Source organism: Cydia fagiglandana, chromosome 15, assembly GCF_963556715.1.
Source record: "Cydia fagiglandana chromosome 15, ilCydFagi1.1, whole genome shotgun sequence".
NCBI lineage: Eukaryota > Metazoa > Arthropoda > Insecta > Lepidoptera > Tortricidae > Cydia > Cydia fagiglandana.
In genome coordinates, this window is record NC_085946.1 from 18,785,964 (window position 1) to 18,802,609 (window position 16,646).

Genomic DNA, 16,646 nt, shown 5'->3' on the forward strand with positions numbered 1-16,646 from the left:
AATTTACGACGCCATAGTGCGATTAGTTGGGCATCGATTGACATCAAATGTAGACCCGGAAACAGTTTATTTTATTTAAAAACAGATAAAAATCTCTTTCGATATATTTTGGTACGACTACAATGACATTTGTATGGACGCTTAATACGTTGGTACATAGTTGGAAAAAAAATGTTTATTTTATAATAATAGTTGCAAATATAGTGTTAAAATATATAGTAAAATAAATAAGTGAATCGGTTGTATTGTGTAGGAAATATCGCTAAAAAATATTATTGGCGACATGTCGCAACATTTGTATGGCGACATTTATACGGCTATTTTGACCGTATAAATGTCGATTGTGGCATACAAATGTCGACATACTGCCATACAGATGTCGAGAAGGTGTTATACAAATGTCGTCAGGGTCTTATAAATGCAACAAAAATAATAAATAGTGGCATATATATGATGATACTGCCATATAATCTCGAAAAAATGCCTTACACATGTCAAAAGCGCCTTACAAATGGCTAAATAGTGTCATACAAATGTCGATCTTTAAACGTCCATATCTAGCTAACTATAAAAAGTACAGAGGTGCCTCTTACAGTATATTTTTTTTATTAAGAACCCTTCCTAAAACGATGATTATAAATCAGATTTTTCAAAAATAAAAAATTGCCATACAAATGTCGAAAAAACACCCTCTTCAAAAATTGACCCTAAAACAATTTTATTTATTCCAAATCAGTCGGTTAAATTCAATTTCGCTAACGGTGTGAGATATTAAAAGGCAACCAAGCGCTGAGCATTAAACAGATTGTAAAAGTGCAACTACGGCGAACGTAGAAACTTTAATATCGACGTCAAAGTTCGTTCATACGTTCATTCATGGGATGTTGGTAGTTCTCTGATATAAATCAGACGATTAACTACTCGAAGTTGCACTTGTTACTTACATAAAGTTACAAGTGATGATTACAAAAACTATTCTTACTAAGATTTGGCAATTCCTGTAGAAAAAATATGTTTTGTAAAATATTTTTTTCCATTTATCCATTCGGATGGATACACTGGGGAAGTGAGTTAAGTTAGTAAGACGAGCGGTAGAGATGTATATGTAGAATAAACATAAAAATGAAAATTTGTGAAAGAATTAATAGAAAGGTAAAGGGGATGAAACACGTAAGTTACTACAGCTTTCAACGACAAGGATATAGACGCAGACATTGAAGATTCAAAAGAGAAATATAATAATGAAACTCACCTTAAAAATACTATAATACAAGAACATCATCATGATGCAGGGGATGTAGAAGGAGCCGAGCGAGGAGTAGATGACGTAGTTCTGGCTGTTGAAGAGGCACTCGCCGTAGTTCCGGTCCGGCGTGTCGTTGAGCCCCAGCACCACGGGCGTACCGATGGCGGCCGAGATCAGCCACACGAGCACGATCGTGAACCAGACGCGACGGTTGTTCTTGTGTTTTGCGTACTTTATTGGTTGCGTTACTGCTATGTACCTGTTAACAAGATTTTATAAGTGCATCACCCGTTCCAAAGTATATGATCAAAAGACAGGAAAAGGAAGGTCCTACGAAAATTTTTGGAATTAGTTGCCAAGCGGACCCCAGGCTTCCATGAGCCGTGGCAAAAAAGCCGGAATAATGCGAGGAAGAAGAGGAAGAAAACGAAAAGGAAGGGCCTAAAATGTCACTGTTAACATTATAATTTGATGATGTGAGGAGTTAGGATTGGACTTTTCTAAAGACATGAGTTTTGCGTATTATTATGGCTCCGTTACTATCAATACTAACTTACATAGTTCTACCCGTGGACACGGCATTGAAATAATACGTATCATCTGTTTGATAATACAATCCTCAATTATAATAATACTCGTAGACTTACCTATCGATAGAAATGGCGACGAGGTTGAATATGCTGGACGTCGAGGACGTGACGTCCATGGCGATGTAGATGTCGCACACGAACGCGGGGAGGCCCCACGACCCGTTTACCTGCAGCAAAGAAACGACCCTGTTAGTATTGAGATAGAGCTTATCTTGTTTTAACAGTAATGGTAAAAGGGTACCAAGATCTACGGGAAGCAAGTGCGCGTCGTAATATACAGATTCTTTTGAGAGACGGCACGCTGCTTGCGTGACGTGTGCGTGCGAGACTCCAAGTGTGCTCCAAGTGTGTTAGCACAATATCAACCTTCGTGCATTCCGACAAGGTTTACGATGGCGCGCCGCACACCATAGGCGCGGCGTTCAAAAGGTTGAAGTGAAGCTGCTTTGTAGAAGTAGTGCCTTTACAAAATAAATATCCGTGAGACAACGCTTGGTAGCTGAGCTATAGTGGAAAACTAGATAATAATGCCAAAGTCAACGAAAAATTTTTGCTTTGAAATAAAATTATCAGTGATACAGTCAAATTTTACATTAGAAACAAATCGTAAATATAAAAATGCAAAGTACAACTAAATTAAGCGTTGATTAAAACATGTTCGATTGTTCGCGTTAGCACTCACTAATTTATTTACTCTCTTATTGTAAAAAGGTTCTTAGAAATAAAAGTAAACCATAATTGTTTAAAGCAAACATTTTATTTATTTCTGTAATCTAGACGAAATTTAATAGGTACGCCAGAATTCTCGCAATTCAACTTGTCACGTGTAAATGTAGGCCGAAGTCATTTAAGGAGAACCTTGTCTGCAATTAACATTCCAAATTTTAATGATCTTCCATTCTGCAGATTCCCGTGACTTCCTGAACAAAACGGGGGTAAAGGAGGTAAATCTGAAACGGACAATCTTCAGTGATCATCCGAAGCAGCAATTAAATTGTCTACCTTTTAATGAAGGAATTTGAAACCCGTACCATAGATTAATAACAGACACACCCATACCAAAATTAAAACTGGGCTATAACCGCGAAAATCGAAGTTCGCAAATTGCGGGGATTTTTCTCTGTCACTCTAATTACCCCTTTATTGGAGTAAAAGAGAAAGATCCCCGCAATTTGCGAATTTCGGTTTTCGCGGTAGCCGCTCTGGTTTTTAATTAATCATATTTATATAATTTATCACTAAACATCATGGCGTTTTTTATCATTGTTTGTTGTACTTTTTAATTGTTAAATCACTCAATATAAGTAGTCTATATAATATATGCAAAAAATATCTCATTCATTGTGAGTTTGTTACAATTTCGACATAATTTTAGAGTAAGTAGTAGCTTACTTTTCGCATTTGTATCATTAAACTTAAGTGTGGCGTAGCTGTTAATATTTAATCTGGCCCGAATTCAGAAAATAATTTTTTCATCACGTCTGATTTTTGTCGTGTATAAAAAATATAACTTTAAAGTGGCGTGGCAATGTAGTGTATAAAAAATAATAGTGTTTTAAATGTTTAAATAGTTAATGGGAAAAATGCCTCGGATAAGATCCGCAGTAAAACATTGGACTATTGGAGTACAAGGGTCCTCTTGTTATTCTAACCTGGTTAATGGGAACTTGGTAGGATATTGAAAAGATAAAACCAAATATCTGACATGCAATTTAATATACTCCGCTAACTACTTACAAGGCACTCCGCTTTAGGGCGGGCGCTACTCAAAATACAATCTGTTTTTATAAACCGTTGGCGGTTATGGGGTGACACCATAGTAAACCTTAATCTCCGGTCGCGAGACGAACGAAACGCGGAGTTTTGGCCAAAACCTAAAACGAAAGTCTAGTGCACTCACGGATACCGGGTGTAGCTTTCATCCTGGAACTTAGCGTAGCAGACAGATCGACGTAGATCAGCGGCGGGCGTTCATCGAGCCCCAGCTGTGACAAGCTAAGGCGAGAACAACCCGCGGCGCTCGGACTTTCACGGGAAGGACCCGCACGAAGACACCTTGGAGTCGTCGGACAGCAGCATAGCCATCCGACACACGGCCTGCAGGTCAAGGCCGCGTCCTACGGCGTAGAAGCAGCGTCAACATGACGCTCAGCAAAATCGGGGGCGCGCAACAGCGCGCCAGGAGACACGGCCACCAACCGTGCTCATGTCCATCGGCGACAAGGGACGCACTAAATAAATAACGTGCACAATTCACGCACAGCGATATACGCACTTTACAAATCGGTCTCCCACCAGCCGGACCAGGCGGCGGAAGGAGACGAGGCAATTCCTCTTAATCTTTAATTAGAAACCATCTACATCCTAGCGTATTCCCATTCCAAGTGCAAGTGAAGTGACAGTCTCAAATAAAATCCTACCTGTCACGTCGCGTTTCGATTCACATCAACACATTAAACGTCAAACCAACTTAAATCTTTTCTAAATCAAATGATTCTCGAAAAATATCAATGCTCGTTAATACTCGTAATATTTTAATTGGTTAATAATAATAACTAATAATTATATTTTTTATTACTGTTTTCTACATTGTTTCATTCAGAATATCTTCCTTCCGATGCGGTAACTAAACGCATAATTTACTTTCTGACAGTTCTCCTGTCAAAGATTTCAACTCATTGACACCGTCAAAATCATCATTTATGTTTCATAAAAATTCCGAAAATGATTCTAAAATACAAATTAAATTAGGATGTGACCTACTTGGGCAGTTAGGATGTATCACGAGGATCATTTTGATATACGTGAAGCCAGGTTTGGTTCAACAACCTCTGCACAATCTGGGTGACAAGTTCCGTTCGAGTGGCATGCTCTTTAGACTTGTTTCTTCGAAACCAGTTAGCCAGGAGGCAGTATATGCTAATCAACCTGCAGCTAGGAAGGTACGTTACGGTTTTACCTAAGTGTCACACTGTGGTGTATGTTATTTTGTTGGAAATGCGACAGTCATGTTGTACAGGTTATCCTGTATGGAAAAGTATGTATCTATCATAGGCAAGTATGTAGCATCGCTACATTTTCATAGTAATGTTTTAGGCACCCTGAATTTTATTACTTCGAATCTAAAGCCTAACATATTCATGGTATTCCCAATAACTCGTAAATCTCGTAACTGACGCGACGGATAAACTCATCAACAAATGAAATTAGGCTGAAAGGGACGAAAGGGGCAGAGTTACGACCTAGAAAGATACTTAAATACATATTAGATTTGACGTATTTAACTTTTACGAACTGTCAAATATGTATGGTGCAAAAGGGCGTCTGCTAGCTGGCGCGTTAGTACAGAGCGGGTTGACAAAAATAATACATATGAACAACGCTAACTGGCGCCGACGCGTGCGATGGATTTTACCTACAATGGCACCCGCGTGCGAGCGCCCGCTCCATGCATACACACCATCTAGCGGACGCCATTACCTAATTTAAATATTTGTGCCATTCTCAACCGAAAGGGTATTTACACTCTAAAAAATGAAGACCAACTAAGAGCAGTTTTCTCTTAGTTGACGTTAAGTTAATTACAACAATAACGATCTTATATAAATCAAAGAAAGCTGATTACTTAAAACAATAAGTGTATCTGTGATTGAACTAATAAACTAGGTATGTTATTAATCCTAACAATTGTATACTTTGCATCTATTATTAACTTGTTGGCATAATTATGTAACGTAGGTTAATTCAATCCTTAACAATTTAATTAAAACAGATAAATATGTTAATAGTTATGAACATTTTAATAGTTTATTTGATTATTTTGTCTTTGTTGATTTACATAAGATTTGCTAGTTGAATCAACTAATCATATAATTTATTTAGAACAACGAAGATAAAACACTCAATCCCATTATGATCAAGTTATTGTATTGATTACGAAACTAATATTCCATTCTACTAAGAATTATTTGTTAAATCGATTTTCTTGATAATTAAATTAAATAATCGGTTAATCCGATCAATCAAGAGCTGTACACCCGCTCTCCGCCCCGCCCGCGCCCCTCTCGTGGCGCGTGCGACCGAGCAGTCAGTCTCTGTAGCACGCAGTTGCGTTAAGCTCATTCAATTATCTATTCCTCTGGAAAAACCTGGTGTGTACAAAGTTGATTGCAGTTGTGGTAGTTCGTACAGTGGGCATACCAAACGCACTATTGCCTGCAGAATTAAAGACCACATCGCTGCGGTCAAGAACAACGACGCTCACAAGTCAGCTATTGCTCAGTGTCACCTTGAGTCGAGTATAAGTCACTGGATCGAGCTGCATAGTCCCAAGGTCATTTCGACAGCACGCCACTATATACCAAGATTGGTAAGAGAAGCCTTAATTCACAAATACAACAATTTTAATCGTGAAGATGGGTTTTTAAACTGTGAAATGTGTGGAATATTGTGATTTGTTTGACTAAAAAACAACCAGTGACATCCGAATCAAACTCGCGTAGTGACACTGTGAGTGTAGTGTGCTTGGATAGACCAACAAGTGTGAACGTGATTAGACCAACGAGTGCTAACCCCTCGTATGCTTAGACACGGATCCGTGCGCGTGAATTTAAATGCAAAACGTTTACTTTCAAAATGATTAAATGAATAAATAACATCTTATTATAATATTTTTTTGTTTTATTCATTTACCCCCTTTTTATAAAACTACGGGCTTGTTTTAGTTTAATTATGTTTTATCCCTTTCTTTGTTGTAATATTTTATTCACTACTTATTCGTTTAAATTTTATAAATTTTCTTTGTGCTAGTTTTTATACGCGCCGTGCTGAATAAATGCTGGTCCTCGTACTCGCATTATACTCAAGGCATTAGTCTTAAATACTAAGTAGGTAATACAGATTATAGATTTATTTCAGATCTTTTTGAGGATCGGCCTAGGCCGATATGGCTTCACATTTCACAAGCACGCCTCCTCCCGTGTTTGTAAAGCTAAACCGGTCTAAGCCGATCGCCAAAAAGATCTGAAATAAATGTATAATGTATATTTTAGTATTTAAGACTAATTCCTTGAGAATAATAACGAGGACCACCAGCATTATTCAGCACGGCGCGTATAAAAACTAGAGATGTGAAAGAAATGTTTTAGTAAATGCGACAAAGTAAGTCATAGTACAATTGAACAAGAATGGTATTGTACTAAACAAGCTTCATAGTTGAAATGATTAAACAATTAAGATTCAAATTGAACAATATCTTAGTTCAGGCTAATAAGATGCATAAGTCGATGTAATCATGTTCTTAGTTGAACTTATTTAGGTAAAATAGTTAATACAGTAATTCTTCATGTTAACATTGATTTACATCTTAGTTGAAATGATTAAACAATTAAGATTCAAATTGACCAATATCTTAGTTCAGGCTAATACGCCATAAGTTGGTGTAATCATGTTCTTAGTTGAACTTATTTGGGTCAAATAGTTAATACAGTAATTCTTCATGTTAACATTGATTTACATCTTAGTTAAACTAACTTGTTTGTTTTCATTATCAAGCCCTTAGTTGATCTTACTAGGATCAATTAGTTAGCATAATTATTTTTCGTGTAAATATTGAACAAGATCTTAATTGGTTCAGTTACCTAACAATAGTAATAGCAATCAGAATTACCTTGTTTGATGTGTTTAAGTTCTTGTTAGGCTCGTATGGAATCAAGATGCTTGATTACGGCCATCAAGATATTGATAGGGCCAACCAAATTTTTTTTGGAGTGTATTATCGGTTGTCAATAAGGCGTTATTTACATAAAGCTTCAATTTGAAATCAACCTTATTCACAACCGACAATGTGGTACGTTTTGGTTGAAAACGTCACATTTAATCAAATAAGCCAGAGGCTGCCGAACTGAATTTTCGTAAACGCCTTTCATACCTTCCAAATATACCAGGTATTTCTGATTATTCAAACAAGGACGTCCAATATTTTGCATGTCTTAATTTTTTTTATTTTATTACCATATTTCTATGAAACATATTATAATATATGCTAGTGAAATGAACTATATCCTTATGAGAAATTAGTTTTAGTCCTCCCTCCAACATTGTATGTTCAGTAAACACTATTATTATATTCAACAGCAACGTTTGAAACTAGAAACTCTGAAATCCACCGCAGTAAATAATCTAGATCAAATACCGTAATCTAACCATATCCGGGCGTATTTGCTAAAACACTGAAATGTAAGCAGGATATTCAGGAGCCGGTCGTTGAGCGGCAGGATATTGGCTCGCTATCAAATCACCCGGGTATACCCGGCAGAGAAGCGTGGTTACATATTTTTGCTTAACTAATATGCTAAAACATTGTTATATGTATAAGCAGCATATTCAGTCAAATCGCTGAGTGCCGCTCACTATCGGCTCACCCGGGGGTATACCCGGGCAGAGAGGATATGTTAGGTGTTTTTAAGTAGGTAATTTGGGTGATTTAAAAAATCATTGGTTACTAAACAACCGACAAATAAATTGTATTATTATGTAAATTGACGGATTATTCAATAATATAAAATTATCGAACAAAATAAGCATTCAATTTTCCTCGTCCATCATAAAAACTCAAGAGAAGAGCTCTTGACACACTTAAGCGAAAAGTGGAGCACCAAACGTTTTGAAAATATTGAATAGGTACCTATCTAAAGTGTTGGGTAAAATTAAACGAAGGTGCGTGAGTAGATAAAATAAATGTAAAGTCTTTCATTATCTAGTGTCATCCTATTTTGAAGGACACGTTTGTAAGGATAATTTTAATTATTACATTTTGGTCACTCAAACTCAGATAAGTTCTCACTAAAAGAAAAACTGACATAAGTAATAGGTATGTAAGTAAAGTACGGTAGAAAATATTAATTTATGACCCATTTCGTACCTACCTTGTCACAGGCAATAAATATGGACAAGGTACAAAAATAGGACATAAATAAAAATTGTAGACACTACAAATACAAACAATATGAAATATTATAAACTTAGTAATTATACATGACTGCAGTAAGTAAGTAAGTAAACACTTTATTGCACAAAACAAGTACATAACACAGAGAGAATACAATAAATGTGTACAATGGCGAATTTATCCCGTTAAGGGATCTCTTCCAGCTAACCTTTAAGTAACTGAGAGATACATATGAAATGGTAGTCAAACTAAGATAAAATGTACATGACGGCGAGACTTAAAAGTAGTAGCTAACCCTAGAAACATAACTAAATACGATGCGATGCATTAGCTGCAAAGGCATATACATACAATAGATATACGAAACAATTACATGTCCATAAAATATTAATACATACTTATAAATAAATAGATAAATATAAATACATACAAATATATAAATATATATAACCGCACAATCCTACCTACGTGTCCTTCAATTGACATTAATGTTATTGCCATAACCTCTTTCATTTTTGCCTTCAGCGACGCTACAGACTGACACTGCCTTAGCGGGGATGGCAACGCGTTCCATAGCTTCACAGAGTGTATCGTGAATGACTTATTGTAACTTATTGCAGTCCCATATATCTTAGCCTTTCATTTTAACTAAATGCATTACCTTATAAATACCTATGTGTGAAATAACTATCTAAGGCTATTTGATTTTTTTGAAGTGAAAACTTCTTTAGCGGCGCTGGGCACTTTTTGAGGTGGGGAAAAAATGATAAACTCGAGACAGCGTAACGCGATCACGTGTCCGTAACGTTTAGATGGCCACTCATTTAGATAGCATTTAAATCAATAAAAAAACTCAATGACATTACATGAAAAAGGTTCTAATCTTGTACGGGTTGAAATACGAAGATCTCATAGTTACATTCTAACTTTATATCACTGAAATATAATTCAATAAAGCTACATCTTGATGAAATCGCTAATAAAAGTGAACTCTAGTACTGGTGAATAAAACTCAAAACATCATGACCAAATATAATTATTTAGATGCGAGGTCTGCAAGGTAACTTTACAATTTCTATTCGAATTTTAAACAATTAACGCTACAAATTTGAATTTCGAATTTTATACAAGCTCACTGTCCTGCAATTTCGGAACTAAAGTTTTTCAATAGAAAGGAGGATGGGTCAATTAGTTATATACATAGTGTTGCAGACATTTTGGACTAGTCGCATTGAGTTTTCACTTCTGTCGACACTCCCGGAGTGCAACCCGTTGTTTTTTTTCCCTTTTTATATTCTTCTACAACACTTTCAATAATTATACCATTACATTATATCTTATATCCGTCCCTATACCCAAAATCTTCACTTTTGTTCTCAGTAGATTAGTAACCGCGGTCGCCATATTGGAAAAAACTGTAATGTTGTAACTTCGTTCCTATCATGTTATCTATGGGTAATGGGCCGTAACTTTACTACGCACGGTATTATCTATGGGCAATGTGGCGGAAAATCGGACGATACAAAAAACGAAGTTGGGAACGCGTGAGGTGAAAAGAAACTGAATTTCATGCTAAAAATAAATACAGGGTGTTTGGTACATCGTTTGCCAAATTAAAACGGCAGATAGGTTGAGTCATTTGCTATCTACTCATGCCTATAAAAACAAACTTGGCCATGTTTTTTTTACTACTATGCAATTAAAAATTGGAAATTTACAAAAAACTGGCATAGAAGTGAAAAAAAAATTTACGCCAAATTAAAAATTTCTAGGCCTGAGAAGATAGCAAATGACTCAACCTATCTGCCGTTTTAATTTGGCAAACGATGTACCAAACACCCTGATGTATATATAACATTAAAAAGATATTTTATTTACCAACACGAACAATGAATTGCAAGTACAATAGAAAAACTTTATTTAGGTAAGTATGTATTATACTTATACTGTTTTTTTTTCAACTTTTAACCTTAGTTCTACGAGCTGAATATGTAATTACCTGCTAAACAATCTTAACTAATTGGCTTTAAATCTAGATTTAGGTACATCGAATATGGACCTCTTGTATTGTTTTCGAGCTCCCGATATTTCGACGCAGTTACATGCATCTTGTTCGTGGGTAACTGAACGGGTGTTGGGCCGTAAACGTAAGTATAACAATATAAAAGGTAATCACGGTACACCTACTCGTATATATGATATCCCGGACGATATACGTCTAGTGAAACTCATCGTGAATCATTCAGGCTTAAAATCGCTTTATGTCTGACTATTCTAAAAAACTTTGACTCTCAGTGGTCTAAAAGAAGGAAAACTAATTTTTATAACGTCACAATATAATTAGTAGGGACACAAAAAAGCACACTTCTTCTTCTACCTAGCCTTTTCGAGAATCCGCTTTCCTACTTGCTTAAAAAAAAACACACATACAGACATATAGGTAAATATTAGACCAATTTTAATGTACCTTAACTATAATTTATACAACAGTCTTTACCGTTATAGAAACAAACCAAGTAGGTGTTCTAAATAAATTAGGTACGTTTCACAATTCCAAAGAACAAAACCGTGTCTCGGTATTCAGCAAAATAAATATTTAATTCCAAGAATACAATTTCAAAGGAGTCAAAGGATATTTAGTTTCGAGTAAGTCGCCAGAATTTTACATTATTCCTGTTCTAAACACGATATTTTAGGGCAAGGAGTATTCCTTGTCGTTGAAATTTAAACTGATTATTTAATGGTTAATAGTGAGATTAGTGAGTTTAAAAAGGAATCTAAATCTATTTACTATTAGTATTAGCAAGTAAGTACATTCGATCTTCACATTGTGCCATAATAAAACTGGCATAAATGCAATTAAACTAATAACCTCATGAAATACAATAAGTATAAATAAATTATCGATTTAGCAACGCGCCCACACTCTGGAAACATTTCTCACACAGCCAAGCGGCGCCTTCATTGTTTTCATAAGAAAATGGTATAAGTATTATCCCAGCAAACATTTTTGGTCGATATTCCGAAAAAGGCACCTATTTTAGGTCGCACAATTTAGGATACCAAAATGAGGCACGTCGAATCGACGTCGTGGGCACGTCGAGTCGACATAAATGAGGAAAAAACGCACGTGCCGGCGACGTATTTATTGACGGTAAATTAGTGATTACAACCATTAGGTCAACACTAGGTCATGTTTCCGACGTGGATTCGACGTCGCCACGACGTCGATTGAAGAAGTTAGCGAAAGCAAATTATTAGGGATAACGATAGACACATGTATTAACTGGAAGAGCCATATTCAGGACGTAAAAACAAAACTTTCACGGTTTGTCTACGCTCTCAGTATTCTTAAAAGAAATACAGACCTTGAATCTTCAATAACAGCATATTTCGCATATGCCTACGCGTGGCTCCGCTATGGTGTGGTCTTATGGTTCCCCAGCACAGATACCTATGATTTGTTTATCATGCAAAAGCGATGTGTCCGTATCTTGACTAATACCCAAGTACCAAACAGTTGCCGTCCGCACTTCATACAACTTAAATTACTTACCTTGCCCTGTATTTACATCTTAGAAGCAGCACGTTTTGTCAGGAAGCATTCTGAACTATTCAAAACCAAAAGCCAAGTCTGCAACAGTAGGAATAGATCTAAAAACAAGCTAGCCATACCAAACACGAAGTTAGCCATGTGCAAGAAGGGCCCATTCTATCAATGTATCACAATAACTAACAAACTACCCGATCATATTATGCAAGAACCCAATGACAAGAAATTTAAAACCACTTTAAAGAAAATGCTGATTGACAAAGCATACTACTCAATAGATGAATTTCTAAACGATCGGTCACTATTATAATTACAAGTAACTCGCCTTATGTACCAACCCACTGAGATCTTAATAATAATAATATTGTAAATGTAGTTTAATTTTGTATACTCAATCCTATAATTTACATTGCGAAATTATAATCTTATTATAATTCCTATGCTGACATTAACGTAATATAATTATGATAACTGACATTAATAGAATGAAACTTTGAATAAAATGATATGTTGACGTTTATGATACTATGTTACATGCTATAATTAAATGAAACTTATTAATTTGTCAGTATAATAAATGAATAATAATTAAATAAATTTAACTCGCACTGTTAAGGTACGGGATACTTACCTAATATAAAATAAGTTAAGTTAATGTGTACATATATATTATGTTTCTAGTTTTAAGGACAATAATATTGTGTGCCCTTACAGGGTGTCATGTACCTACCATTTTATATACTTGTAACACCTTATGTATCATGAACATGACTACAGTGAAATAAAGAATAAAGAATAAAGACGTGCCGCGTAGTGAAAATGTACTAATTTGGTATTCTTTACCACCTTTAGACGTGATGGCGACATATTTTTATCCATATAATTACTCTGCGAGGCAATATTTAGATGAGACGCGATGAAGAGAAAAAGAGACACAAACATTACGCTTATATATTCTTTTCACTCAGAAACAAAATGTCTAACAAGAAAACAACTTTAAGTTGTGCAATGATAATGGCGGCCACTAAGTCATGTAAAATAATTTAGGCCGATTACGCTGATGAAGAACGATGAAATCTAGTGCACAGAAAATTTTTTCGTGCAGTATGTTAGGTTTACATACAAAACTATCGATGGGCTTTTGAAATATTTAAGTTTTCAACATTTTATAAAATCAAAATGCATATATTTGCTTGTAATTGAGTGTTGTAATTGAATATTTGTGTGTGTGAGTGTATTGACTTGATCAAAAATATTGTTTTATTTTGAATATTAGCACAATGAAGTACCGTGCGATGGCACCATTCAAGATATAACAACTTAAATTATGCAATTTCATATTTAGCATCTCGTTATCTTCTTCTTCTTCTTTCCCTTTTCCCACTTTAGGTGGGGTCGGCTCTCCTAATTAATTTACGCCAGGCACTTCTGTCCTGGATTGTCGTTATGTCTAGCTTGGCATGCTTTATTGTTCGGGTCATGTTTGTCCACCAGGTGCCGGGCGGGCGCCCTCTACCGCGTTTTATTTCGGGCAATTCCAGCGCCTTACGAACCACATTGTCATCGTCTCTTCGCATAACGTGTCCGTACCATCTTAGTCGACTTTCTGTTAATTTTCCAGGTATTGGAGCTACCTTGAAACTACCTCTTACAAGTTCGTTTCTAATTTTATCTAGTCTAGTAACACCCCCCCGACCATCTCAACATTTTCATTTCATTTACATGTATTTTCTGTTCATGACTTTGTTTGACAGTCCAACATTCGGCGCCGTATAGTAAAGCAGGTCTTATTGCAGTCTTGTATACCTTTCCCTTAGTTTTGATTGGCATCAGAGGGTCACACATGATTCCTGTTAAGCTTCTCCATTTTTGCCACCCCACGTTTATTCTATGCGCTACGTCTGCATCGATGTTTGCGTCTGCTGTCATCAATGAGCCCAGGTATTTAAATTGTGTCACTTTTGGTACAGATGTTCCGTCGGGGTAGTAAATGGTATTAGCTGCCCTATAATTTGGGTTTGGATCGTACAGACATTCCATGTGTTCAGTTTTTGACTTGCTGACGCGGAGACCGTATTTTTCGAGGGCAGTCATCCAATCCAATAGGTCCTTTTGGAGTTGTGTAGGCGTATTGGCCACTAAAGCAATATCATCCGCATATAGCAGACTCCATGGTAGCGGAGCTTGAACATCTTTTGTTAGATAGTCCATGACCAGGTTAAAGAGTAACGGGCTTAAAGCCGATCCCTGGTGTACGCCTACTTTGACTTCAAAGCTGTCGCTCAAACCAGCTGGGCTTTTTACCCGAGTTTTGATCCCTTGGTACATATCTTCGATCAGTTTGATGTAATACTCGGGTACATTTTGGTCTCTTAATGCTTGCCACACAAGTCTCCTCGGCACTCGGTCAAACGCCTTCTCTAAGTCAATGAATATGAAATGAAGGTTCTTTTTATTCAGTCTGTGTTTTTCCATTAGTACTCTTACTGTCTGGATTGCATCTGTCGTGGATTTGGAAGGAGTAAAGCCGAATTGGTTTGGTGATATTGATGTTAATAATTGTATTCTCTGATTGAGTACACGCTCCCATATTTTGAGGGTGTGGGATGTTAATTTTATTCCTCGATAGTTTCCGCACTGGGTCACTTCTCCCTTGTTCTTGTAGAACGGCACTAGAAGGCTTTTTCGCCAGGAGTCTGGTATCTCTGATGTTCTTAAAATGAGACAGAACAGCTTTGTTAGCCATTCGATACCCAGAGGTCCCAGCGTTTTCCACAATTCCGCCGGTATCTCGTCTGGCCCAACTGCCTTGTTGTTCTTCATTTGAGATACTGCTTTCTGTACTTCACCTATGGTTGGATCTTTTATGGGACCCAGCACTGGTTCTAAAGGAACGAGTTGTTCACTCGGGAATTCCTCATTAAGCAGTGATTCGTAGTACTCATACCATCGTTTATTTATATCTGCATTTTCAGTTAAAAGTATGTTATTTTTATCCTTAACATATTTGTTTATTTTTACGTCTAGGGTGGCGTTATGCCTTTTCTTGGCAATTTTGAATATCTCTTTATCTGATTTACTATTCTCTATTTTGCTGTATAAGTCCTCACGCGACTTAGCCCTAGATTGAGCAACGGTACGCTTAGCAAGCAATTTTGCTTCTTTATATCTATTTTTGCCATCTTCATCGTTTGACTTCTGCCACTCTTTAAAAATCTGTTTCTTATTGCGTATCTTTTCCTTCACATTTGTATTCCACCACGTGGGATCTTTTCCCGTACTGACGCCACCTTTGGAAACACCCAGCAATGTTGTTGCTTGGGCTTTACAGAAAGTTTCAAAATTTTCCCACATTTCATTTGACGACTCGTAGTCTCGGTCTGCTTCATCCATTAGGTATTTGTGAATGACGGCAATAAGAGGTTCTCCTTTCGCGCTGTTTAGGTCTTTCCATTTAATTTTGGCCGTTTTATCCACAATAGTTTTAATAGGTTTGGGCAGCCTGAATGATGTCACAAGGATTCGATGCTGAGTAGTCAGGGGTTCCCCCGGAATAACTTTACAATCTTTAAATTGGGATTTTAGTTTTCTATCTCCTATTATAAAATCTATTTGTGTAGCTTTTCCTCCACTTTTATATGTAATGATATGCTCGGGTTTCTTTTTAAAACATGTATTTACTAAAACTAAGTCATGCCGAGCAGCATATTCTAATATGGTCATCCCTTCTTTATCAAGATTTCCATATGCATAGCCCCCATGAACATTGTTAAACGTATAATTTGATTTCCCAACATGACCATTTAGGTCTCCACAGATGATTTTATTTTCATTTTGGGGTATGGTTTGGGTAAGTTCATCTAGGTCTTCCCAGAATATTTCCTTTTCATACTCTGAACATCCTACTTGGGGGGCATATGCTGATATTATATTTATAACTGGTTGATTATCTAATGCTAGTTTGATCGACATAAGACGGTCTGTGCGTCTATCAATGTTTATTATGCGGTTTTTCAGGTCTTTATCCAAGACAATGCCAATGCCATTCTGGTTGTTGACAGTACCATAGTAGACAAGTTTGTACCCCAGTCCTAGGTCTCTGGATTTTGCACCTTTCCACTTAGTCTCCTGTATGCAGCAAATATTGACCCGTCTCCGATGGAGAGTTTCTGCCAGTTCTTGTTGTCGGCCAGTGAGTGATCCTAGATTCCACGTTGCTATGCGTAATTGCTGTTGCGAACGCTTGTTCTTGTCTACGTCGCTTTTGGGGAACGCCCTAACATTTCGGTTCGCATCTTTCGCATTCGG

The 16,646-nt window shown here is 36.6% G+C and overlaps 1 protein-coding gene across 1 annotated transcript in view; it reads right to left on the reverse strand.

Moving 5' to 3' along the window:
* The window catches only part of LOC134671517 (dopamine D2-like receptor), a 307,997-nt gene that overhangs the window by 6,416 nt on the left and 284,935 nt on the right, over positions 1 to 16,646 (reverse strand). The window contains 2 exon segments of the mRNA XM_063529383.1: positions 1,253 to 1,505; positions 1,894 to 2,003. Coding sequence (XP_063385453.1) covers positions 1,253 to 1,505; positions 1,894 to 2,003 — 363 coding nt within the window.